The 26,406-nt window shown below is 41.4% G+C and overlaps 1 protein-coding gene across 2 annotated transcripts in view; it reads right to left on the bottom strand.

Annotated features, from left to right (window-relative positions):
• LOC136623923 (glypican-5-like) overlaps nucleotides 1-26,406 on the bottom strand; it is a 256,681-nt gene that overhangs the window by 34,401 nt on the left and 195,874 nt on the right. For both annotated transcript variants that reach the window (XM_066598219.1, XM_066598220.1), the window contains one exon: nucleotides 11,279-11,423. In XM_066598219.1, coding sequence (XP_066454316.1) covers nucleotides 11,279-11,423 — 145 coding nt within the window. The remainder of the gene's footprint in view (nucleotides 1-11,278; nucleotides 11,424-26,406) is intronic.

Raw genomic sequence — 26,406 nt, 5'->3', positions numbered from 1 at the left:
AGATTGTCGACTGTAATGTTGACGCTGGTGCACTATACCTCAGAGATGTTGAGTAAGCATCTCCGCTGGGTTTGATCATATGTGCATGTCTAGATTGCACTGCATAGCCGTATGATTAGGGGCAGGTTATGTAAGGGGGTTGCTTGCAGCACCTCCTAGCAGTACTAAAGTGATAGAGGGAGAGTAGTGCTCACCATTGAGATACATTACCCAAGGACAAGTAGGCCTCAAAAACTGTAGCACTGCTCTAGATAAACTACAGTGAGTCAAAGAAGTCTCAAAGACTGTAGGAAAATTGGGCTGATTCTACTGCTGGTGGAGCAGCCCTGACATTACGTTTGATGATACTCAGCTCCGAGTGAAATAGTTAGGGCGAGTAAGCCATGCCCAAAAGAAAACCTGCAAGTGGTTGGAGAAAATTGCCCAGAAAGACCTACGAAAGATGCCCTGTGAGTGTGACCTGAGCTGTGCTGCCCAACCAGTTGGCCACCATGAGAATGCCTGTGGGGCAAAGATGCCCTGAATGAGAGTGTGCATTATGAGGTTTGTATCGAGGCCTATTGGTGTGCAACCAGCTTCAAATGAAGACTAAATTCAAAATCACATCCTGCTAAGTGGAGAATTGCCTGACGCATGATAGAAAATGTCCACTGAGATAAAACTGCACCCAAATGCATGCAAGAGATGGTACATTTTTGGTAATCGCTGGTTAGAGGCCACTACCTCTATAAACAAATGTAAATGACAGGTTGTGTGCCTCTGTAAGGATGTGTAATCATTAAGCCTGTTACCCCCACTGAGAGACTGTAACCACCATGTGCACTGCCTCATTGTAAGAAAACATTGGCTATTGTTTCTCTGTTTTAATAAAAAATTTTAAGCAGACATTAAAGATCCATTTAGATTTGTGGTTATGATCAGCAGGTATAATCCTGATGCATGGTTATTTCCTACCTTCTAAGTTTGTTGTTGGAGCAGCTGCTATGCTATACCATGTTGATTCGTGAGTGGTTCAGCTGACCACACAGTTCAGCCTAGTATCATTTAAGGAGAAGTTCTTCATTGGCTACTCTATCTTTAAATATTATTGGCTTCTGCAGTTTGTTGCTGGTGATAGTGTAAGCTATATATCTTTGAGTTCAGTATCTCTTGTATGTTTGTAATTCCTTGTCTAGTCTTGTTTTCTTGTCATTACAGTTTGTCGCTGTGATTGTTTCTAGGTCAGTTCTTGTTTCTAACTTTGCAGTTTGTTTGCTTATTCCCTGTTTGTATCTGCCTCTAGTTCAGTTTGGTTTTCTTGTCTCTAGGTCCTAAGTGCCATTTCATTTGTTTCTCAGGGTTAGTGTTTCAGTTAAGGTTGCCATTATTGATATGTGAGGATCACTCAGGGACATTGGTGTCTCATGTTAGGGTCAGTGTCAGAGATAATTATGGAAAGATTAGTGTTAAGGTTAGGTTTTGTCAGGTTGCATTTCTGTCTCCAACATTATCTGACTACCATCATTCAATTAGAATTACCATTCTGTCATCCATTGTGAAGTCCCTAGTCTTGTATTTCTTATTTGTGTTGATATGTTCTTTATATATTTGTTTGTGCAAATACCAGATTCTAACACAATTCCGCTTTACTGTAGGTCCTGGGGGTGTCTGAGTACTGGTAGGCACCATTAATACCCAGGAAAGGCAACTGCTATAGGTGAAATCAAGTTTTGCTGTCTAGTGTCCAGTAAGTATCCTTACAGTTGTCAGCTTGTCACCTTTATTAGGCAGACAGAAGTGTACTACTCACATGTTCCTACACTGCCATCTTGGAGTCTCTCCTTTTCTGCTCCCACCTCTGTTTTGCCCCTTTCTGTGACTGACTTGAGCAGCTGCCTTGGTGTATAAAGGAAAATGAGATTCGGGAGCCCAGACTTTATGAAGAAATCCTGATGCCTTTATTCAGTGCTTGTTACAAAGATTAAAATCCATAACGCGGAGTCTTGGTGTATGGTAGCAATACACTATGACAACCCAGGAAGAGGTTGTCACATATTAGAAACAATATGAGAAACAAAGTTATTTGTAGATATGATACCTTTTAATGGCTAACAAAAAGAGCTAATGTTATAGCTAGCTTTCAAACCTCTCAGGGTTCTTCCTCAGACATATCGGATAGTCATACCAAGTCAGAAGAACCCTGAGAGGTTGGAAAGCTCGCTATAACATCATGTATTTTTGTTAGCCATTAAAAAGTATCATATCTACAAGATTACTTGGTTTCTCTTACTGAAAACAAGCACATTTTGCTCTACTGGCTAACACCGTACCAAACCTTTGTCATAGATATCAGTTACTGTCAGTAAATCAGTGATGATGTAGCAATTGGAGCAAAGTTATTTCTTCTCCTTCAAAACCCTTTTACCCTTGTTCATTCTTGTTTTAACATTGGCGTTTGGTGAGGCACTGAAAATGAATTTAGTTCTATCATTATAAATTCCAAATTCGATAAGAGGCATTTTAATGGTACTCCTGGAATAAATCTGGTGGATTATCGGCAAACTGCGGACTCTGAGCAGTGAAACTTGAAAAATAAAATACATTTCCTGCCATTTATGCAAGAAAATTAAAGATAACATTTAGGCCTTTGAGTATCTATGCCACAATGTATAACACTCAAGACAGAAGTAAAGTGTGCATCTCAGACCTTGTTAGGCGGATAATACTGCGTCACACGATCATAAGAGATTAATATTGATCAAAGGTCACCAGGAAGCCTCAGTTCTAAGGGCTCCTTCTGTTTCTCCTGGGGATCTGAAGTTGTGAAATAAAATGAGTAGCGATAGCACTTATGAGCACATCGACATGTCTCATTCCAGACACGTGGCTGCCCTCACATGTGGGGTCAAATCTTTTGCTGTTACTGCTATAGAAAGAAGGTTTCTAATTTGTCTTTATTAAATTATATGGTATGCTGTAAGGTTTCGAGAGGGTCAATTTCTAAATGCATTCCACTGAATAAAAAAAATAGGAAAGGCGATTTGAAGCCTATAAGATAGTTTGGAAACTATATAGATATCTACATGGATAGATATATGGGAGCATATAATAGGTTCATACAAGTGAGGAATGGTGGATTAGTTATTGACAGTATCATATACAGTAGTCTGCCGTAACAATAGAGTTGAGCAAGAACTGGGAATTTCACAAGCTGACTGTTTCAGTCCCCGGGTCACTTGGTTATGAAGATCCGGAATTTCCCTCCTGGAGGCCATGTCTTCTTTGACTTTTGCTATAAACTGAGTACCTAGCGCATTAAGGGAAATTCTCCTTTCGTGTTAGTTATTATATTGACATTTTTTTCTATTATGTTGGCATTCTGCTTAGTATGGGACTTACTTGTGGAAGGTATTGCCTTTTAGTTATTGCTATCAACATTTGTGTTGAGAGAACCAAACCAGTAGAATGCTGTTCGGGTTGAACTTTGCTAAAATCAAAAGTAGTATTTATTTGCATATGTTAATATGGAGCCTCCTTTGGCCCTGATGATATAGGGTACTCTCTGTGGCATACTTTCTGTTAATGTCTGATACACATCAGCTGATATTTGCATCCATTCATCCTGCAAACATCTGGCAAGTTCTCTTAAAGAAGATGCATTGGTCTGCCTACAAAGAGCGTTGTCATTGGATAGGTCTATGGAATGACAAATCACGCTACTACAGATGGATGTACCTGGGTGTGGAGGATGACTGGGAAATGACTTTGGTCTGATTGGTTGTGCCAATAGTTAAGTACGGCGGAGGTTCCATTATGGTCTGGGGATATATTATATGGTATAGTCTCACTCTGATGGTTGTAGTGGCAAGAACCATGATCATAGAGGTGTACCTTGACATTCTAGACAATATTGTGTTGCCAACAATGTGGTAGTAATCTGGAAATGGTTAACAAAACGTCCAACAAGACAACGCGCCTTGTCACAAGTCTAATGCGTTTTATGTTGGCTTTAGGATATGGATATTGCACGATTGGACTGACTTACACGGAGTGCCAACCTGAACCCTATTGAACAACTTTAGGATAAACTGGAAGGTCAGGTCAGGAAATATGAACAGGGTTAATCTTCTTTCAGAGAGCTTCCCAGATATTTGCAGGATGAATGGAGGGAAATACAAGCTGAAGTGTATGAGACATTAGTAGAAAGTAGGTCCACTAAGTATTAACATATGGAAATAAATACTACTTTTGATTCTTACTCCGGTGTCCAGTCACTTTTGGTAGGATGGTGTAATTTTTATGCTGTTTGGCTTAATAGTACGGCAGACCTGTCTCCATAACATGATGCCTTTGAAAAAGGCAGCATACAACAGAATGGCGGCAGATCTTCTTTAATAAAAGGAATAAACTATATTTGTTAACACTTTAAAGGTATCACAGTATGATACTATGTTACATTACATTACTGTAAGAATGTATCTGGGGCACAAAAGAGCATTTTAGCTATAAAATGCCACAATTGCAGAATGTAACATAAAACATTTACTATAATGAATGTGGTGAGCATGGCTTTGGCACAGATTAGTGGCAGGGGCATCTCCAAAAAAGTGAGCGTGATGCATCGGGGCCAGGTGCCCTAGGTCACTAATTTACTACTGTTCTTTCTCTAATAGATGCCCTTGGATTCTGAGTGCCAATAAGGAGATGGTCTTTGAGCAGCTGGCTGTGAGTTTTTGCTTAACAACAGCAATCGGATGGCTGCGAGAGATGATGACAGCAGCTAATGAAAGTGACACCAGCCTGAGGACCTCCTCCTTGTCGAGAGGCCTGCTGCTAAAGTGCTCAGAGAGCTCCTCTGGAGAGCCGGCTAATGAGCGTTATCTTATTAAGCTCTCATCTATCACTGTAATGTTATCGATTCAGTGCCTGAGCTATTTATTGTTTCCACACCTGCAGTGATGGGACATCATCTTAATCCAGTCTTTGCTTTATAGAACTTAACTCATGAAGACTCCATCAACCACTACACGCTGAGCTTCCTTAAAGAACATTGCCCTCGAAAATCAAAAACATCACCTGTGATTCGAAGTCCTTGAGTTTTCCCTTTCCTTTCATGTTTTTTAAAATTCTGTTCTGCCATTTTCCAATTAGGTAGATTTATGGGGCGTTTAAATAGCAACCAGTATAGCCACCATTGCACAAGGGTTGTCACTCAGCTGGCCGAGAGATATTTTTGAATGGCCAAAAATGCCTAGGGAGTTGTCTGAAAGAAGACGGACGCTGTTCGTATTTCCTGAACAGACGTTCCAGTTTATCACATAGATGTTCATTAGGGTTCAGGTTAGAACAGTCCAATCATGGAACATCCATATCCTCAAAGTAACGTAAAACAGCATTGGATTTGTGACAAGGCGTGTGACAACCAGTATAGCCGCCATTGCATGGGGGTTGTCACTCAGCTGTCCGATAGATATTTTTGAATGGCAGAAAATGCCTAGGGAAATAGATATAGATACATCCTGCATTCTGTCCCAGCTTTGACGGAAATGGTGAACCCCTTCCCGCTGGGGCCCTTTTTTGTTTATTTGTTTCATTTTTTAATCCCCTTTTTCAAAAAATCATAGCTTTGTTATTTTTCCAGTAACATAGCAACGCGAGGCCTTGTTTTTTTGTGGGATGAGTTATATTGTTCAGTGGTGCCACTTAACATGCCATATAAAGTATAGGAAAACTTTTAAAAAATTTCTAAGTGGAGGGAAATGGGAAAAAATTCCAATTTTCCCATTTTTTTGATGGAGGAATTTGTTTTTACGGAGTTCATGGTGCAATAAAAAATGGCACGTTAATGTTATTCTGTGGGTCAGTAGAATTGCAGTGGTAACAAATTTAGATAGTTTTTTTATGTTGTACTAATTAGAATAAAAAAACCTTTAAAGAAATGAATTTTCATAGCCATCTTCTGACTCCATAACTTTTTTATTTTTCCATTGATGTGACTGTGGTGCTTGGTTTTTGCAGAGCAACGTGTAGTTTTTATTGGTACCATTTTGGGGTACATACAAATTTTTGTGATCGCTTTTCATCCTTTTTGTTCTTGAGCAATGACTCAAAAAATTAAATTTTGGTATTGTGTATTTCTTTTTCTGACAGCAATTCACCGTGTGGAATAAATAATGTGATATTTTAATAAATTGGACTTTTGCGGACGAGTTGATACCAATGTTTTCTGAAACTTAATGTTTTAAATCTACTAATTAAAAAGTTAATTACATTTTTATTTTAACTTTCTTTTTTATTGCCTATAGCTAACTTGAGTTAACAATCCTCTGATTGCATACAATATACAGTACAACACTTTAGATTTACAGTCATCCTATTAAATTCTGCCACAGGCAGGGCTTAATAGGAAGACATCTATGGGAAGCCCAAGGCTATCATGGTGACCAAATGGCCGACTGTGATCTTGTTGCAAGTGGTATTTGGGAGACAGACGGAGTCCCATCCCTCGGTCAGGCCAAGGGCTGGGATCGAAGTTATCGCTGCATATAGAGAGGACACGGCTTTCAAGCCTACTCTATAAGCTGATACTCATCATGTGCCATACATGTAGATATGAAGAGTGCAGAGGTAATAAGTGCATATGACCACAGAAAAAGACCCCCGTATTATAAATGGCACATAAGTACCGCTTGAACTTGGCTATTGCCATCAGTCCCATTGAAATGAATAGAATAGCAGCGTGCATGCTTGACTGACGCTCTATTCATTTGCTCAGGGACCTTTAGGACCCTTGTGCTCGGGATCAGTGGAGGTCCCAACAGTCAGACCCCCATCAATCAAAAAGGTACTTTAAATGTTGGCACAACCCCGTTAGTTGATGTGCATGATTGGACCTACATACCACATTACTGTTATCTCAACTCTCTGATCTACTGTATGTATGATAATTCTTGTATACATAAGCAAATTACCTTCTGGTTATGTCCTTGGTGAATGGGACCTGAGTCCTCGGAGGGAAATTACTATGCTTTGTGTTGAAAATAAAAGACTTTGATTAGAAAATGTGTAAAATCCTAACAAAGACAAATTGTGGGCCAGAGAGCGTGACTTGACAACCATGTCGAATAGATCGGAGCTAATTTTTTTTTCTGAAGAAAGCAAGGGTCCTTGGCCAAAATTAGGGGTTCTGTAGTTATACAAAAGAACAATGACAAAGAAACAAGAGCGCCTTGTCTATGGATCATATAAATGAATGAACAAGAGCGCAGCTCTGGGGCACACAAAGGAATCATTCACAATTCCCTTGCAGTGTACACACATCCTTCACTGTGTTTGTGAACTGGACGCCCAGGCTCAGCAAACCCGCCAGCTTGCTCTCCACATTTCCTCCTTTATGGCATTAAGACTTGAAGCTAAATTTTCAAGCGATGTATATGAAAGTCAGCGTTAGATCTAGATATTGTAAATCATTTCCTCAATCCCCGGGGCACAAAATTAAGGTCAAGCTACAACAGAAAACTCTGCGCCACGGTCACTGCGTTTTCATTTTCTTATTTAAAGGAAGTGTCACAAGCCTATCCAGCGACGGCTTCATTTATAGCTCGGATTCCATAAAAATGACATCAAAAGGACTGAGACAAGATTGAATGTACACATCCGGTGGAAGGCACTTAGGCTCTTGCTTTCATTGGTCCGAAATACTGAGAATAAAGGCTAAGGCTCATGGCTGTACTAAGGCTCCGGTTTGTACAAGGGCTGCCATTCATGTGGATGGTGCCTCCACTGTACACCCATACGCCTCTGATGCCATATAGTGGTCTGTTCTGTCAGATTCCATGTGAGGTTCGAACTGATGCTATATAATGGAGGGACATGTATTCCTCCCAGGAAGCATTGGCTCTAGGTAAGGATATCCCTGACAGAGCCGGTACAGCAGCAAACCTCTGATGTCAAGTGGTTATTAACACACTGGGGCTATCTTGTACATTTTTATCAATAGACACCACTTTAGATGTACTGAGCTTGTTCTGGTGCTGTATTTATGTACTCAGCTTGGTTCTGGCACCGTATTTATTTAGTGAGCTGCTTTAGTGCTGTATTTATGTACCAAGATTACTTCTGGTACTGTATTTATATTATGTGCTTAGTTCTAGTACTGTATTTAAGGACTGAGCTTGGGTTTGATGCTGTATTTATGTACTGAGCTTGGTTCTGGCACAGTAATTATTGACTGAGCTGTTCTCGTGCTATATTTATGTACCAAAATTACTTCTAGTACTGCATTTATGTACTAAACTTGGTTCTGGTGCTGTATTTATGTTGTGTGCTTGGTTCTGTTGCTATATTTAGGTTACAAGCTTGGTTCTATATTGTATTTAGGCTATGAGCTTGGTTGTGGTACAATATTTATTCACTGATGTTTTCCTGTGTAGCTAAGCTGCTATCTTGCTGCTTTCTGCATAAGCAAAATACAGGCAGACTGCTTATTTGTGCAGCATACAGTACTGCTTAAAATTTTTGGGCTTCATGCCCACGGCTGAGTTGGATGCCGCTGTGAGAATTCACGCAGCAGGATGCGACTCGTGCCCCTGGCATTGACCTCATACTCACCCATCCAGCATCTTCTCCTCTGCGATATCCCGACTGACGCACAACCGCACATGTGCAGAGCGGAGCTGGCGAGTCACCGGTGACGTTTCTGTGCGGGCCTCAGCATTAGGATAAATTAATGCAATCCTATGTACAGCGTGCCACGGCAGCAATTCAGCGGGAAAAAATGCAGCGGCATTTTCGTCCGTGGGCATTGGGCCTTAGGCCGGTGTGGTAAAAAAGCTGCAAATAAGATTTTTTTTCAAAAATAGAAGGCGTCTGATTGTCTTACATTTTATTCTGCAGCAGGACAACAACCCCAAACATCCAGACAATGTCATTAAGAACAATCATCAACATAAAGAAGAACCAGGAGTTATGGCCCCAAAGAGCCCTGATCTCAACATCATCCAGTCTGTCTGGGATTAGATGAAGAGACAGAAGGATCTGAGCAAGCCTACATCCATAGAAGATCTGTGGTTAGTTCTCCAAGATGTCTGGAACAATCTCCCTGCTGAGTTCAATCAAAAACTGTGTGCAAGTGTTCGTAGAATAAATTGATGCTGCTTTAAGGACAGAGGGCGGTCACACCAAATATTGATATGATTTACATTTCTCTTTTCTTTATTCACTTTGCATTTTATTAATTGACTAAAATCTATTAACACTTCTACTTTTGAAAGCATTCTTACTTTGCAGCATTTTTCCACAACTGCCTAAAACTTTTACACAGTAGTGCATATCATTTTTATTGTGATAGGGGTGGGGGGGGGGGGGGGGGGATAAAATACATTCCACACAGGGTGCCATATAACCTGGGGCTGCCTCCTAGTTGGACCCTACAGCTGTCAATCAAAGCTGTGCAACCGGCATTTGTGGTCTGAGATTTTGATCTGAGCTTCACCAGTAATGAGTCGGCCCCCTGGCTACTTCCTAACAGCTTTGAGCAGGCGGTCCAGACTTCACAGTATGAATGATGTACAGCATGCAACAAATTTTACTCAAAAGTTAACAAAATAATTTATATGACAATTTTGGGTTTAACAGCTATTTGATACAATGTGTTATTCTTGGGGTTACTGCAGTGTGCCATTTAGTATGAAGAATGACTGTAAATGCTGTTGTATCTTCATTTATAAAACTGTTCGCTGGGACAGAGGGAACTCAGAAATTAAATAAACGACCTTCACAGACAAGAACCCTTAACCTTAATTAGTGATTATAACTAAAAGCTATGGGCTACAGACTTACAGACATAAAAAACACACAACACACACAATGTCCAGGACTGGATATTCCCAGAATAATATGGGATCCTTCCTGGAAACCTACATTTAAGCCTGGGGGATCAGGGCTAGAAGTAGCCATCTAATGCTCCCCATTATAAGAGGACGGTGACTAACGACCAGAAATGGTAAAGTTTTGCGTTATTAAACAATGAAAAATATTCAGTGGCAATACTGTCTCCGTCTCTCGCATAAATAGTTCACTTACAGCAAAAATGATATGTAAACTAAGCCCTGACACTCAAGAGAATAGTTTTAGCCTCAAACAGTAATCCAGGGATGAATTAAATGCTGTTTCTGTCTGTTTGAAAAGCCGACCCAGTTTGAGCACACAGATCACTATGCCCAACTGTTCAAGCAGTAATAATCTATACTGTGGACTTTCTCAAAAAGGTGAGAGTCCAGAAGGTTCAAATGTATAGGAGGTTCAAAGGTTCAGCGCATTTCAGGTGGACCTCACAACTCATCAGGAACCATAAAGGTCTCAATAAAGTATATACTGGATGTTAAAGTGATCGGCACCCACAAAGACTACCACCGGATCCCTAACATTATTCCCTAGGATCCTTGAAGATACAATCACCCCCAAACTCTATTCTAATCTCAGCTAAGAGAACAATCCTCCGATAGCACGGAAAGCCAAAAAATAAAAAAAGATAGAACAGAGAGGTAGCAAGACCACCAGCCTTGATGGCCTCCACTCCACCATCAGGGCTGGCGGTCTTGCTACCTCTCTTTCAGTCTTTTTTATTTTTTGGCTTTCAATGCTAAAACGTGTCAAACCTTTGAACCTCCTATGCATTTGAACCTTCTAGACTCTCACCTTTTTGAGAAAGTCCACAGTATAGATTATTACTGCTGGAACAGTTGGGCATAGTGATCTGTGTGCTCAAACTGGGTCGGTTTTTCAAACAGGCAGAAACAGCATTTAATTCATCCCTGGATTACCGTTCGAGACAAAAACTATTCTCTTGAGTGTCGGGACTTAGTTTACATATTATTTTTGCTGTAAGTGAACTATTTATGTGAGAGACGGAGACAGTATTGTCACTGAATATTTTTCATTGTTTAATCACGCAAAACTTTACCATTCCTGTCCGTTAGTCACCGTCCTCTTATAATGGGGAGCATTAGATGGCTACTTCTAGCCCTGATCCCCCAGGCGTGAATGTAGGTTACCAGGAAGGATCCCATATTATTCTGGGAATATCCAGTCCTGGACATTGTGTGTGTTGTGTGTTTATTGTGCCTGTAAGTCTATAGCCCATAGCTTTTAGATTATAATCACTAATAAAGGTTAAGTTTCAGGGTTCTCATCTGTGAAGGTCATTTACAAAGCTACACCCAGTTATAATTACTGCCCTACAGTATATGGAGAATAGATAGATAATTGTAACCTGATCACATTATGCCATGCTTCATACCTGAGTCTACGTTGTCACCAGATGCTTGACACCCGTCCTCATCATCACAGTCACCGCTTGTATTCTCGCCTTCTGATCTGCCGTATCCGCCGCTGCCTTCTGTGATGCGCCAGCGCTCTGCCTTGATCCTTTTTTCACTGCCCATCTAAATATCAAAAAGTAAAGTTTTGTTTGAACTTTATGGAGTTTATAGAATTTATTAATTAATAGTAACACTAATCCCAAATCATATAATCTTACAAAACCCAATAGTATAGATTATCTGTATGCAGAAGTGCAGATCCCACAGGCTGCTGTTCGGTATGAGAGCAGGCAGCAATAATGGCCAATAAGTGTGAACAACCCAACTATTTTTAGTAATGAGATACTTTGTGTTTGAAGGATTCTGTGTTTTCCAATTATTATAACAACACAATTTGTTTATTCGCCTGAATAGCAACAAAAGAGAATGTTTGGAAGAAGAAATACATTTGGATTGAGTCCCTCTTTCTAAGAGCTCGTAATATCACCATGGCATAGTCTCTCTCCAATAAAGCCTCCATTGCGCACATCATTTGCAGACCACATTGTTTGGTCTCCGTCCAGTAGCTGATAATCAGAATACAGATCAGGAGCTGGCTGAATGTTTTGCAAAAGCTTCCATTTAATAGATATGCCTGTATTGGAGGTAAAGCTGGTTTTAGATGTCCATAATACGGCTGAATTTTAGCGTCCATATTATGGCTACAACAGACAGATGCTTCACGGTTCTACAGGACACAACCTGGATTACCACCTGATTATATAGTGACTAGTAATGATTAGGAAATTATAGTATCAGTGTTTCTGGTGGCGCAATGCGCCACACAGCTCTGCTACATGCACGTCAAACACACACACCTCTGCTGCATGCACGTCATACACACACAGCTCTGCTGCATGCACGTCACACACACTCAGCTCTGCTGCATGCACGTCACACACACTCAGCTCTGCTGCATGCACGTCACAAACACTCAGCTCTGCTACATGCACGTCACACACACTCAGCTCTGCTACATGCATGTCACACACTCAGCTCTGCTACATGAACATCACACACACTCAGCTCTGCTGCTGCATGCATGTCATACACACACATAGCTCTGCTACATGCACGTCACACACACTCAGCTCTACTGCATGCATCACACAGCTCTGCTGCATGCACGTCACACACACATAGCTCTGCTACATGCACGTCACACACACTCAGCTCTACTGCATGCATCACACACAGCTCTGCTACATGCATGTCAAACACACACACCTCTGCTGCATGCACGTCATACACACACAGCTCTGCTGCATGCGCGTCACACACACTCAGCTCTGCTGCATGCACGTCACACACACTCAGCTCTGCTGCTGCATGCACGTCACACACACATAGCTCTGCTACATGCATGTCACACACTCAGCTCTACCGCATGCATCACACACAGCTCTGCTGCATGCACATCACAATCATTTAGCTCTGCTGCATGCACGTCACGCACACAGCTCTGCTGTATGCACGTCACACACACTCAGCTGTGCTGCATGCACGTCACACTCAGCTCTGCTGCATGCACATCACACACACTTAGCTCTGCTGCAAACACATCACACACACTCAACTCTGCTGCTGCATGCATGTAACACACACAGCTCTACTACCTGCATGTCACACACACACAGCTCTGCTATGTTGCTTTCACATAAGAGCTGCATGTGATTTACGAACTTCAGCTGCTCACTGAGGAGACATGTTCCCCTGTAGCTTTTGCATATGAGCTGCATGTGTTTTACGAACTTCATCTGGTGGCTGAGGTGAAATTGTGGCTTGTAGCTGTGCCATGTAAGCTGCGTTAGCTTCACAGTGGCATTGAACCCTCAGTGGTGACATGCTTGCACCACAGCAACAATAGTTGTCGATTAGATGAAGGCTGGACTGGTTTTGCCGGCATTAGCACTTGAGATGACATGATATCACATTCAGGAAATGGGAAGATAGTGGGGAAGGACCCATGCTTCAACTCTGTTGGTTAATAAGCACCACCAGCTATGTATGTGGATGTGTGTGAGGTGTCATTTATTGGAGTCTCCACACAGATGTGCAGCTACAAACTGCCAGACTGAGTACTGCTGTATGCATAGCAACTGAGGCCACAGAGGTTTGTGGGGGATGTAGTGTGACCATAATTCTTCATTCAGTGCACAAGGAGGACAAAGGACTTGTGATGATGTCGCTGTCATGTCATCAGGGGGCAGAGCCAAGAGTTGGTAACTGACATCACAGGTACTGTCAGGCTCTGCATGTAACTCACACGTCACACACACATACAAATTGACGGACAAGTGGTCGTTAGTAGTTTGAGATACACTGAATGGCAGCTTTATAAGAGACACCAGCCCTTTAACAACTGTAGCTTTACTGTATGTGAATTAAATGCATGATTCCGGAGTGCAGCATAAGATCAAGTCAGCAAGTTTTCTGTTGATCAGTTTCATTGCGAATCTACAATAGAATGGGAAAATCGAGCGATCTGTGCAACTTTCAACGAGGCCTGGTCATCGGTGCTAAACTAGCTGGGGACAGTATTTCATAAACTGCCAACCTTGTGGGATTTTCTCCTACAAAAGTGTTGATAGTATACAGAAAATGGTATGATCGAGATAAAACATCCAGCAATATGGGATCCTGAGAACGTAAACAATTCTTTGACTAAAAGGGGTCAGAGGAGGATGTCAAGAATCATTCTAATGAACACACAGTGCACAGTCAAGCAAATTGCAACCAAACACAATGTTGGTGTTCCAACTAATGTGTCTGAACACCCAACTTGTCACTCCTTAGCATGGATGGGCTATAACAGTAGATGACTAGTTTGAGTGCCATTGCTGTCTAAGAGAGCAGCAGCAGAACATCGCCTGGTCAGAGGAATCCAGATTTCTTTTGCACCATGCTGATTGAATGGTCATGAATTGATGAACACGTCCTGGAGATGTCAACAGCTCAGGCTAACAGAGTAGTAGTGTGGGAAATGTTATCTTAGCACACCTCGACTCCTCTGATACCTTTGGCTAGACACCATGATGAAGGAAAGTCCAACGTGCTACTAGATGGGTGTCTCTAATAAAGTGGCCGGTCCATATATGTTTGAGCTAACATATCTTTTGAGTTCCATGTGTTATGACCAGTCTGCATCACTGCGCAGAGGTTTGGTATAACGCTGGTGTTAGGGGAGCTATTCAAATCTGTCTACGTGTAATTAATTGATACGTCTCCTTCACTGTTACTCTGATCCACTTACTATATATTTTGCAGGTAGGGTTATTATTACAGTAATTAATTACGCTAATCCGGATATACATTAAACACTCAACCTGCATGCAGTAGGTCCCAAACAATGAGCTCAGCCAAAAGAAACACATCAGGTCTTGAAAAGCATTTGCAGATAAAATCGACCTACTGTACAAGAAACCTACAAAAATAGGAAATGGCATCGTAGAGATCGTAGCAGCTTGAAAGCAGACTGCTTGCCGTACAGAGACATATATTATTAGGTGATTTTATGGTTTAAGGTGTAAATGTGTCATATGTTTCCCTGCTCCAAATTAATATTATATCAAAGGAGCCATTACATAGTTTATAGCAGTCTCATGTTCCCTTAGTATTTTACTTCTTTCAAGTGGAGCTCCAAGCAAAAGACGTCACACTTGAAAGAAGTAAAAGACGCAGCACTGAGCAGTACAAGTGAGGTGTGTGCCGTACCTAAGATATACAGAGGAGAAGCTGTCTGGAACAGATTGACATCCATTGGCTGACAGTCCTGATCTTGTCCTGACACAGGTACATGGCTCATTACAAGAGAAGGTGCTGATGTACATTATCATACCAAACGTAATTGGACGCCTGATCAAGAATCAATAATAGTATTTACACTCATTGTCACCTAGAAGGAGTTGTTGGAATGGAATGAAACTTTCTCTGCGTGAGGGTGGACACCCATTGGCGTTTTTATTTCTTGCGCTGCGAGAGCGAATGAAAACACTCGACTCGCAGCGCAAAAAACTTTTGCGATATCGCCAGTGTTCTCAATCAGGCCAGCGGCAGCAGCGCTAGCCCCATTGCAAACATAGGGAGTATACCGCGGACTTCTGCCACAGCTGTCACAGCTGTGGCAGAAGTCCAAGATGCTATCCCATTGCTTTCAATGGGGTCAGCGCTGCTGCCAGCCCCATTGGAAGCAGTGGTTTTGTGGCAACCCCTGCAGCATGATTTTCAGGGAAGGGCTTGAAATATAAGCCCTTTCCCTGAAAATCACCCCTAGCTGGTGAGGAAAACAAAAAAATAATTTACTCACATCTCCACCGCTCAGGCGCATCTCCTGGCTGGCTCCCCTGCACTGTTGTCCAGCACTTTCAGCAGCTGAGAATTTAAAAATCCGTGCCTCCTGAAAGGGCTGTACTGATTGGCTGAGTACTCAGCCAATTACAGGCAGCGCTTAGCTATTCATGAATGAACACTGAAAAAACACTAAGCAATATTAGAGATTTCTTCTCTGCAATGCGAAGCTCTACTGAAACATCGCAAATGAGTATGAAACCATTGAAAATCATTGGTTTCATAACCATCGCTGTCGCATCGCAGAAAAAAAAGTCGCAAGTGGGTGTCCACCCTGATTGTGATGTTGATATAAGTAAGTGATTACAATATCAGAGCAAAAGGATAATTTATTGCAGAAAACTGACCCCTTGATGGGAGGCTCTAGCACCCTGTTGTACCGCCTCTAGCTTGGATGTAAGATGTGATACAGGTGGGCATGGAGGCTCTAGAATCCTGTTGTACTGCCTCTAGCTTGGATGCAAGATGTGATACAGGTGGGCATGGAGGCTCTAGTAGCATGTTGTACCGCCTCTAGCTTGTATACAAGATGTTATACAGGTAGCATGGAGGCTCTAGTACCCTGTTGTACCGCCTCTAGCTTGGATCCAAGATGTGATATGGACGGCATGAAGGCTCTAGTATTTTGTTGTATCGCCTCCAAGTTGGATACAAGATGGACAGGCTTGGCAACATATCGCTCCACATTTGCTGAGCCTCTAGATCATGCAAACTCGTAGGCTGTCAAAATTGGCATCCCAGATGGTCCTTTACATGCTCTATTGGGGATAAATCTGGTGACCGGGTAGGCCACAGGGTGACCAACTAGAGGCTACCAGCCATCACACCAGCAGGGGGGCAGTGTGTCACTCCACAGTAAAAGCAGGATTAAGGCACTCACCCCTAGGTCTCCAGACATGAACACAGTCAGTGCCCTAACTAAACCTGGATTTGTCACTGAAGACACTCCATAGCAGTCCAGTTTAATTGTTCCCGACACCACTGCAAACAGAAGCAATGGGGGGTGTCAAAGGCAGTACACATAATGGATGCCATGATGCCAAATGCCCTTCAGCCAAGCACGTGGAAATGGTTCCCACATACACAGAAACACTGTAGTTTGCAGAAAACCACTGCTAGCTGTTTAAGGGCTACAAATAATTCATGGTGGACGGACTTGTGACTGAACCCGACACACACTGTTTATATTTGCTGGTTCCCTGTTTAGGTTTCTTTTTTTTCATTAACAAAATAAAAATACCATCAACTAAATAAGGTGCAATTCCCTGGTGGCACAATGTTGAGAACAGAAGGCTACAGAGTATAGCTTTTATCTTTGTGAGCAGTCTCTGTTTGGCACAGCATTACTGAATTCTCCCCATCACACTGCTAGTTGCGTAATAATTCGTAGTGGCCGGACTAGCAACTTTGAATGACATCTGAGGCCATAGAGAGAGAATTGCAATATTCTCCTCTCCAAAGAGTATTTATCTGTCTGCTTTGCTGCTATATACCTTGACAGCAGCCAAAATATACCCAATGTACAGATTACGTTTCATATCTATATATATAAAATTGAATGTATGTCTGCGTGTCTGTCTGTCTGTTTGTCCTTTATGCGCTACTACACCATTCATCCGATCGCCATGAAACTTTGGGAAGTTGTTGAGTACACTCCTGGGAAGATTACAGGCATAGTACATTTATGCTACGATAAATGGTGCGCGTGCGTGCGTCGTCGACAGTTACGACCCCCCCACGTAGATCGTTCGATTTCCATCATTGCCACTAATTCTCTCACTTCCCGATGTTGTAGAAACTTGAAATTTGGCACGAGCATTGATTATGTCATAAATAGGAAAAGTTAATGGGTCCCAACTCGATTATTCAATTCTAAGTGCAAAAGAATTAGCGTCCAAATTTTACGTACGGAATGTAATTTTCTCACTTTCCGGTGTCATAGAAACGTGAAATTTGGCACAAGCATTGATTATGTCATAAATAGGAAAAGTTAATGGGTCCCAACTCGATTATTCAATTCAATGCGCAAAAGAATTAGCGTCCAAATTTTACGTACGGAATCTAATTTTCTCACATAGAAACTTGAAATTTGGCACGGGCATTGAATATGTCATAAATAGGAAACGCTAATGGTTCCCAACTCGATTATTCAATTCTATGCGCCAAAGAATTAGCGTCCAAATTGTACGTACGGAATCCAATTTTCTCGCTTCCCAATGTAATAGAAACTTGAAATTCGGCACGAGCATTGATTATGTCATAAATAGTAAAAGTTAATGGGTCCCAACTCAATTATTCAATTCTATGCGCAAAATAATTGGCGTCCAAATTTTACGTACGGAATCTAATTTTCTCGCTTCCCAATGTCATAGAAACTTGAAATTTGGCACGAGCATTGATTATGTCATAAATAGGAAAAGGTAATGGGAAGTTGTTGAGTACACTCCTGGGAAGATTACTGGCATAGTACATCTATCCTACGATAGGTGGCGCGCGTGCGAGCATCGTCGACAGTTATGCCCCCCCAGACAAAGATCGTTTGATTTCCATCTCAAGCACAAAAGCAAAAGGCATTACGAGCAACGGGATGCGTGTTCAACTACAAAATTATGCATCCGTCGAACGTTTCGCAAGACAATTGCTGGATATTGAGAATGCTGAGGTAAAATAAAAGCTGTGCTGTGATTGGTTGCTATATATTATACTGCTGAGGTAAAATGAATGCTGCGCTGTGATTCGTTGCTATTTTTTATATTGCTGAGGCAGAATAAAAGTTGCGCTGTGATTGGTTGTTATTTCTCTTACTGCTGACGTAACATGAAAGCTGCACTGTGATTGGTTGTTATATTTTATACTGCTGAGGTAACATATAAGCTGCGCTGTGATTGGGTGTTATATATTATAAAGCTGAGGTAACATGAAAGCTGCGCTGTGATTGGTTGTTATCTAGATATATAAAAACGAATGTATGTCTGTCTGTCTTCGCAGCAACGCGTGACGGGTAAGCTAGGACAATTGCTGCATATTGAGAATGATGAGGTAAAATGAAAGCTGTGCTGTGATTGGTTGCTATTTCTTATACTGCTGAGGTAACATGAAAGCTGTGCTGTGGTTGGTTGCTACTTCTTATACTACTGAGGTTACATAAAAGCTGTGCTGTGATTGGTTGCTATATATTATACCGCTGAGGTAAAATGAAAGCTGTGCTGTGATTGGTTGCTATATATTATACTGCTGAGGTAACATGAAAGCTGTGCTGTGATTGGTTGCTATATATTATACTGCTGAGGTAACATGAAAGCTCTGCTGTGATTGGTTGCTATATATTATACCACTGAGGTAAAATGAATGCTGCACTGTGATTGGTTGCTATTTTTTATATTGCTGAGGCAGAATAAAAGTTGTGCTGTGATTGGTTGTTATTTCTCTTACTGCTGAGGTAACATGAAAGCTGCGCTGTGATTGGGTGTTATATATTATAAAGCTGAGGTAACATGTAAGCTGCGCTGCGATTGGTTGTTATATATTATACCGCTGAGGTAACATGAAAGGTGCGCTGTGATTGGTTGTTATCTAGATATATAAAAACGAATGAATGTATGCCTGTCTGTCTTCGCAGCAACGCGCGACGGGTAAGCTAGTAGGCATATAAATGTGATGCAGTAACTTTCTCTGCTCCTTCCAATAGAACCCCGTTTAAGTTCTCTGCTGGTATACAAGCTTCAACACCAGCAGTAATATATCCTCTGTAGAATATCTGTTCCTAACAACAGACAAAATGTGTTATATAGGCATGTAAGCATGATGCAGCTACTGTCCTGTGCTCAACTCTAAAAAAGGGCTGCTAGTTACACTGTGACTATGTTATATATGGCTAGTTCATGTGATGCAAGCGTTGAGTGAAAGTGCCCATATGCAAGTTGGAGGAAACATTTGGTGACATCATCAAGATGCCTTGGATGCTGATTGGCTACATGCTGACCTCTGGAGCAGGCATTACGGGAAATTAATTTTTCCATGAATTTTGCCAAAAATAGGTTCGGATTTAGCAGATCCGATTTGGCAACAGCAGATGAGTGGTTTAAACCCCTTGGCATTGGAACCTTATTGCTTGGGTAGATGTTCACCTCTGTCTGGCAGCATCTGTGTCATATTAGCTCCACTTAAAATTGGTCTAAACATATCTTATTGAAATATGTATAATCCCATGTAACTTAAGTCATGCATTTTGTAAGGTGTTTCTATATTTTTGTCCACCCCCTGTATGTGCCTCTATGCCCATAAAGTGGCATACACATGAACCTTAAGTTGGAGGTATACGTCAGGAAATTCCCCCAACGCATACATTGGGCAGATGGCTTGAACACACTGTGAGCTGATATGCAATCTGTATAATGATGGATAGCACACAAGGTGTTACCTGACATCTTATTCTAGGTTATTGTTTCATTAAGAATCATTTGATTTTTACACTCTGAAGGCGATAAACCGCACGGCATTCACAGCACTGTTATGGAATCATCTCACATGTGAGGACTAGCTGCATATATGTTGTCGTCATATGATTGTAGGTCTTGTCCACATAGCCAAGAGCTATGATTAACGTAGCATTAAAGGTCCATTAGGTGTCCATCTCGTAGGTGTGTGCAATATATTTCCCATCAAATGACTAACAATTTGGACACGACCAACACAAAGAAAGATTAGTCAGGGGTTAGATCACGCAGCACAAAGGAGAGAGCTGTTAGTCGAAGCAACAGTGCATTATTATACTCAAACAATACCCAATACAACGCTGCCTTTTACTCGGAACCCGTCACACAGCAGGGAAGTAAAGGACGACCACAACCACCACCCATTAATTACCCTACATAATAGTAGAAAAGTTAGCATCATGGGTCGGGGTCATGGAGATGACAATGATGTCACTGTATTAGTAAGTGTTAGACCTCCTACAAGCAAAATGTGACCCGGAAATTGTGTGTTCGCCTTTTGTCTATCTATAGGAAAGTTCCTTTGCATAAATTGGACATGGAAGCCATTTGTAAAGTACCCCCCATTTATGAGTGCATGTCATTTGCTTTCCTCAGTCTCAATCATTTATGGCCTATTGATTACATAAGCCGTCTGATTGATGGGGGTCCAATCATAACACTATTGCCTAAAATGAGGAAATGTAATTTTTGAAAAAGTGCCACTATTATTGCTTCAGGTATATTAAGGAGACTGAGTGGGGGCACAAATACCATTAAAGGGCACTAAATTAGCACCAATACTGTGGGGAGTCTCCATTACTGTGAGGGGAACTAAAGGGACACTTGTTAGGTCCAAGTTCGTACGAAACATAATTTGTTGTTCTGAAAGGACAGAAAACACACAATCTATATATAGAAATCAAAAGTGGGGGGAGATGGGAAATCTGAGCCAAACCTACTAATGCGATGAGTCCCCATCTAAAAGTGGAGCACTTTCCCTGATGAGGGCGACTCCACAACAGGAACATGGGGCGACCCTGACTCTCCCTAGTTGGGACAACAGGAATAATGTTTGTTACATTAAATAACAATGTATACAGTATATACGGAAACAAACAGACAATGAACTTGATGAAATACAAATGCAAAAATAGCAGTCAGTAGTCAGGATGTAACCATTGCCTAAATATCCTTACCATCAAAAAAACTGATCTCACAGTGGAATAGGGCAGGAGCCGCCGACTTTACCAGAAACACCTTCAGACTAGAAGTATAACTGGCGTACTCCGTGAGGAGGAGTCGGAATAAATTATAGACAGGCACTGATTGGTCGGCTGGAACACACGCCTCTCAGCTGACCAATCCATCCAAAATCCAGCAGAGAAGTGCCCATGGTAGTGTCCATCTCCGAAATGACACTGAATATGTACCTGTGTGTGGATCACGTGGGCCGGGGCTGACACATTGACGTTACGTTGGTCCTGTTCTGACATGGCAGGCGAGCCATAACAGCACCATTATTGTGTGTGAGAGGCACATGGGGGCAGCATTATTGTGTGAGGGTCATTAAGGGGAACTGTGCACTGGGCAATAAGGAGACGTTAACAAAGGGGAAAACTATTACAGAGCTATTAGTGTGTTTAGCACTATTATTGTGAGGGGCACAAAGGGGAGTAGTATTTCCATGCAGTACATTGAAGAGAGCAGTAAATGCTGCAGAGACAAGTCATTTCTAGGAGAAGTCTTCATGGTTATCTAGGCAGGACGGGGAGGAAAAGGGGCAGTGAATGACTCCAATCAGAAAAAACAATTATTGTGAGTCATTGGATTTAACCATACTCTGAAGCATAACTACCACGGTGGCACCAAATGCTGATTGGACCTACAGTGGAAGAGAGCCCATCTGTGCACAGCTCCGCTTTCAACTGTACCTGCATTCTCATTATTACTGTATGAGGGCACAAAGGGGGCACTATTACTGTGTTTTTCATTAAGAAAAGCACTACATACAGTCTGGAAGGAATTATGACTATGTGGTGCACAAAAGGGAGGTACTATGTCTGGGGTATTATGGAAGAAGGATGTCTGTAGATGTGGAGAAAATGTAGAGAGAATGATGGAAGAGTGAGGAGCCAAAAATGTCTGTGTGTTAGATTCTGCAGAGTCAAGTAAAGTTGTCATGGCAGTCTTGGCCGAAAAGGAAAGAGAACAACTGCAATCAGAGAAGACGTTAACTGGGACTCACTGGAATTAACTACACTTGTTCAGTTTTACGGTTTGCAGAACGTCTATAAAGAACTAGTGTATACCTCTGCATGGTCACTGGACCTCCAACAACACTGGTCTCCAACAACAATTCAGTACCCACACTGTTGGAACCCTATAAGGGACTGTAAGAGAGTGGGGATGTTGACACAATGTTTATGGTAACCGGTTATGATAGAGTTGGCCATTAGTAGTAATAATGATATGGTATGTAAAATACCTTGTAACGGGGTGGCAGGGCACTGCAACAGCATGTGAACCAATAAGAATTCATATTAGATAAGGGCAAGGAATCTTCAGGAGGATTCATGTGTGAATGGGAAGTATGAGACATGTACAGCCCAGATAACACTGCTGGCCTGGTGACCTCTAATACTAATTCAGGGACCATAAAACCTTCATATCTTTATCAGTGGACTATTAAAGTATGTTTTTATTTCTCTAACCATCCAGTTGTAGTATCCTTTCAAGTGCAAATTAATCACATCCACGTCTGCGCCTTGTCATAAGTATGTGTGTGTGTATATATATATATATATATATATACACTCCATCAGTCAGCTGCTGCACTGTCACGTACCAGGAACTTGGGCGCTTTACCAGCGACCTGTTTCACATACATGGTGGGTGTTGGCTGTAGTTTGACATCTGACACCTGCCCGCAACAATTGTGATTGGAGATAACTCTTAACCTAGTTGTTAGCCATTTAAATGTCCCAAATGCCACCCCCCGCCATGAGATCACATAGTGCTGTATGGGTGTCATGACACCACAGGGTCCTGTGAAGGCCCCCAGGGCTGCTATATATTTCTACCTAGTGAGACATACCGGCAGAAATACAATATAGTCAAGTATTGCAGTATACTATATAAATGATCAAACGATTGCATGTTCAAGTCCCCTTAAGGGCCTAAAAAAATAAAGTAAACAAAAGTGGAAAAAAAATATTTTCTCAATAACAAAAAATAATAATAAATATTAAAAGTTTAACGCCCCTTTCCTATATTTATTATAGAAAAAATATAGCATACTCAGTATTGCTGTGTCTATAGAAATCTATTCTATTAAAATAACGCAATGAACACAATGCCAGGACTGTGCTATTTTGGACACTCTGTCTCCAAGTTTAACAATGTAATAAAAATTGATCAAAAAGTCATATGTACTCCAAAATTGTACCGATAGAAGCAACAGTTGGTCCCACAAAAAGAAGCCTTCACACACGGAAAGATAAAGTTTTGCTGGTCAGAAGAGAACAGCAGAAATTTTTAATTTAAAGATACTTAATTTTCTTATGTATGTCTGTTTTATTTCCTTTAATAAATAAAATATGTTTAAAAAAATATATAAAATTTTTTTAAAAGTGGTGCAAAAAACTATATAAATTTGGTATCACAATAATGTCACTGACCCAAAGTACAAATTTATCATGACATTTTTGCTGCAGTGTGTACACTGTATTTGCTGCATTACGTACGCTGTAAAAAACACAACACCCCCCCCGCCCCCCGCCAAATGGTGCAAATGGTTTTTTTTTCTATTTCATGCCACTTAGAAATTTTTACAATTTTTTCAGCATATTATATGGTACATTAAATAGTGCCATTGAAAAATACCAGCTGTCATGCAAGAGTAAAGCCCTTAGACATCATTGGAAAAAAATATGATTTTTTTGAGAATGTGTTTCGTGGGGGGGCGGGGGGAGAAAAATCAAAAAAAGCAAAAAGAAAAAGTGGCCGTATCTTCCAGTGGTTAATTAAATAATAATGGATCCTCCATGACTTCTAACCCCTGCTCTGTTCAAGCAAAAAACTCTATGTGATAAAACGGGGAAGCCTGGTGAATCTATAGATGGTTTATCATTCCGAAGGAAATTCCGCAGTATGAGTGAGGAACAAGCTTTTATCTTCACCCCCTCAGTCTCTTGATATAAAGAAAACTGCTAAACATGCTAATCCGGAGATGTCAAGATGGTTAATGTCCTTGAATAGAGTGTATAATTTCAAGAGCAGAGTAGATTGGGCTGCAGAGCTGTAGAATAGCGCACCAGTTTCCTGCAGTGCTGGAGCGTCTCACAGCCCAACTGATTAATGAAACCGTTGCTGCTGAGCTCCTGACTCATCCCATGCAATCCGAGTCACTTGGCCCTTGGTTGATGTTGCATTCTATAAACCCTCTCACCCTTTTTGCTTTACTATATTTATTCTTTTTTTGCCCGGAGTAAAAATCCTATAAAAATATATTAATCCAAAAGGTCACTTCTCTTCTTCTAGACTTAATCTGGTTGCCGCAGACTCGTGATGACTGTAGCTTGAAGGTTGTTCTGATGTAAAAGCTGTCTCAGTTCAGCAGCCAGCTCTTGAAGAGCACCATTTTCGGCAAGCCTCCTATCTCCTTGTGTTCTTTAACCTGTAACCCTTCTGTAAATTGCCGGCCAACACAAAGCCAAGTCCACCGCTCAGCACCAATACAACAATTACCTTTTCATCTACTGGAGGAAGCACTGTTGTTTCACTCCAATGAATGTTAATTCTCTAGCAAGCTCTTGGAATAATCATTCGTATCTCAATACCCAGTTACCAAGGATCACTGCACCTCCAGATCAACTGCCTGAGATTTAACAAAGTGACAGCTCTGCCTTGACACCACACATGAACAAAAGCAGCCGAGATGATACACTGACATTATCTAGAAAGAGAATATATTGAAAGCCTAGACCTTGTTGTTACAGGCATCCGCTCTCTCCCGCTTTGGGGCAGTATTTATGGTGAGACGAGGCTGTCAGATCTTACTCGCTGTTTGGATCTGTCTGGCTGCTTTCTTGGCCTGTAAAACTGCTGAAGTTGAACTGGAGATTGCTGTTCTTGATATATTACTCCTGCAGTACCGTTTGTTAATTTAATTGCTCAATTACTATGCGTTTTGCAGTTTTAAAGCAAACTGATCCATACAAATTAAACACAGAGGCTACTTTTTATAGTAAATTTCAAGTTTGTTCTAGTGATTGTGTAAGTTAATTGTGTTTCGGACACTTACATTTTTAATTCAGAATGCTTCTTTTTAGAAAACTCCAGTCATGGCTTAATGTTACACTGATATCTCCCTAGACAGATCCCAAGACTACAGAACGTAAGGGCTGCTGAATGACAATGTAGGAATACAGTATCTAATATACATTCATTATCAGAAAAATATCCATCACCTAAAAGGAGTTGTTGTTTTGTAGCAAAACTCGGCATGCAGTGACATCTCAGGCAGATATACAAGTTGTGGCGTGATTAGATGAACAGTCTTGTCACCTGAGTGGTTTCCCCCTTGGCCTATAAAAAGCCTCTCAGAGGCTACTTGTGTGTAGTGACCTCTTTTTCCACTTGTGTAGAGATTATTGACTACTAGACACCTCTACAACGCCATAGCTCTACAACTTGCCACACTTCTGTGGCCTGTCTGGTCGCCAGATTTATTGCCAACAGAAGATGTATGTTACCATCTGGTACATGAAGGTCAACAGCCTATAAGTTTGCATGATCTAGAGACAGAACTACATCAAATGCAGACCAATATGCCACATATCATACAAAAACTGTATGCCTCTATGCCTGCCAGTATCGCATCTTACATCCAAGCTAGTGTCAGCCCAACAGAGTACTAGGGCATTCATGCAAGCCTGTATCGCCTCTTGTATCCAAGCTAGAGGTGGTACAACAGGGTAATAGAGCCACCAAACCCACCCGCATTACATCTTGTATCCAAGCTAGGGGCAGTACAACAGCATATTAGAGCCTCCATGCCTGTCCGTATCACATCTTGTATTCAAGCTAGAGGCAGAACAACAGGGTACTAGAGCCTCCATGCCCCCTGTATCACATCTTGTATCCAAGCTAAAGGTGGTACAACAGGGTACTAGAGCCTCCATGCCCACCCGTATCACATCTTGTATTCAAGCTAGAGGCAGAACAACAGGGTCCTGGAGCCTCCA

The sequence above is a fragment of the Eleutherodactylus coqui genome, chromosome 1 (genome assembly GCF_035609145.1).
Source record: "Eleutherodactylus coqui strain aEleCoq1 chromosome 1, aEleCoq1.hap1, whole genome shotgun sequence".
Lineage (NCBI taxonomy): Eukaryota > Metazoa > Chordata > Amphibia > Anura > Eleutherodactylidae > Eleutherodactylus > Eleutherodactylus coqui.
The sequence above is the reverse complement of the archived record's forward strand: the minus strand, read 5'-3'. Positions and strand labels throughout refer to the sequence as shown.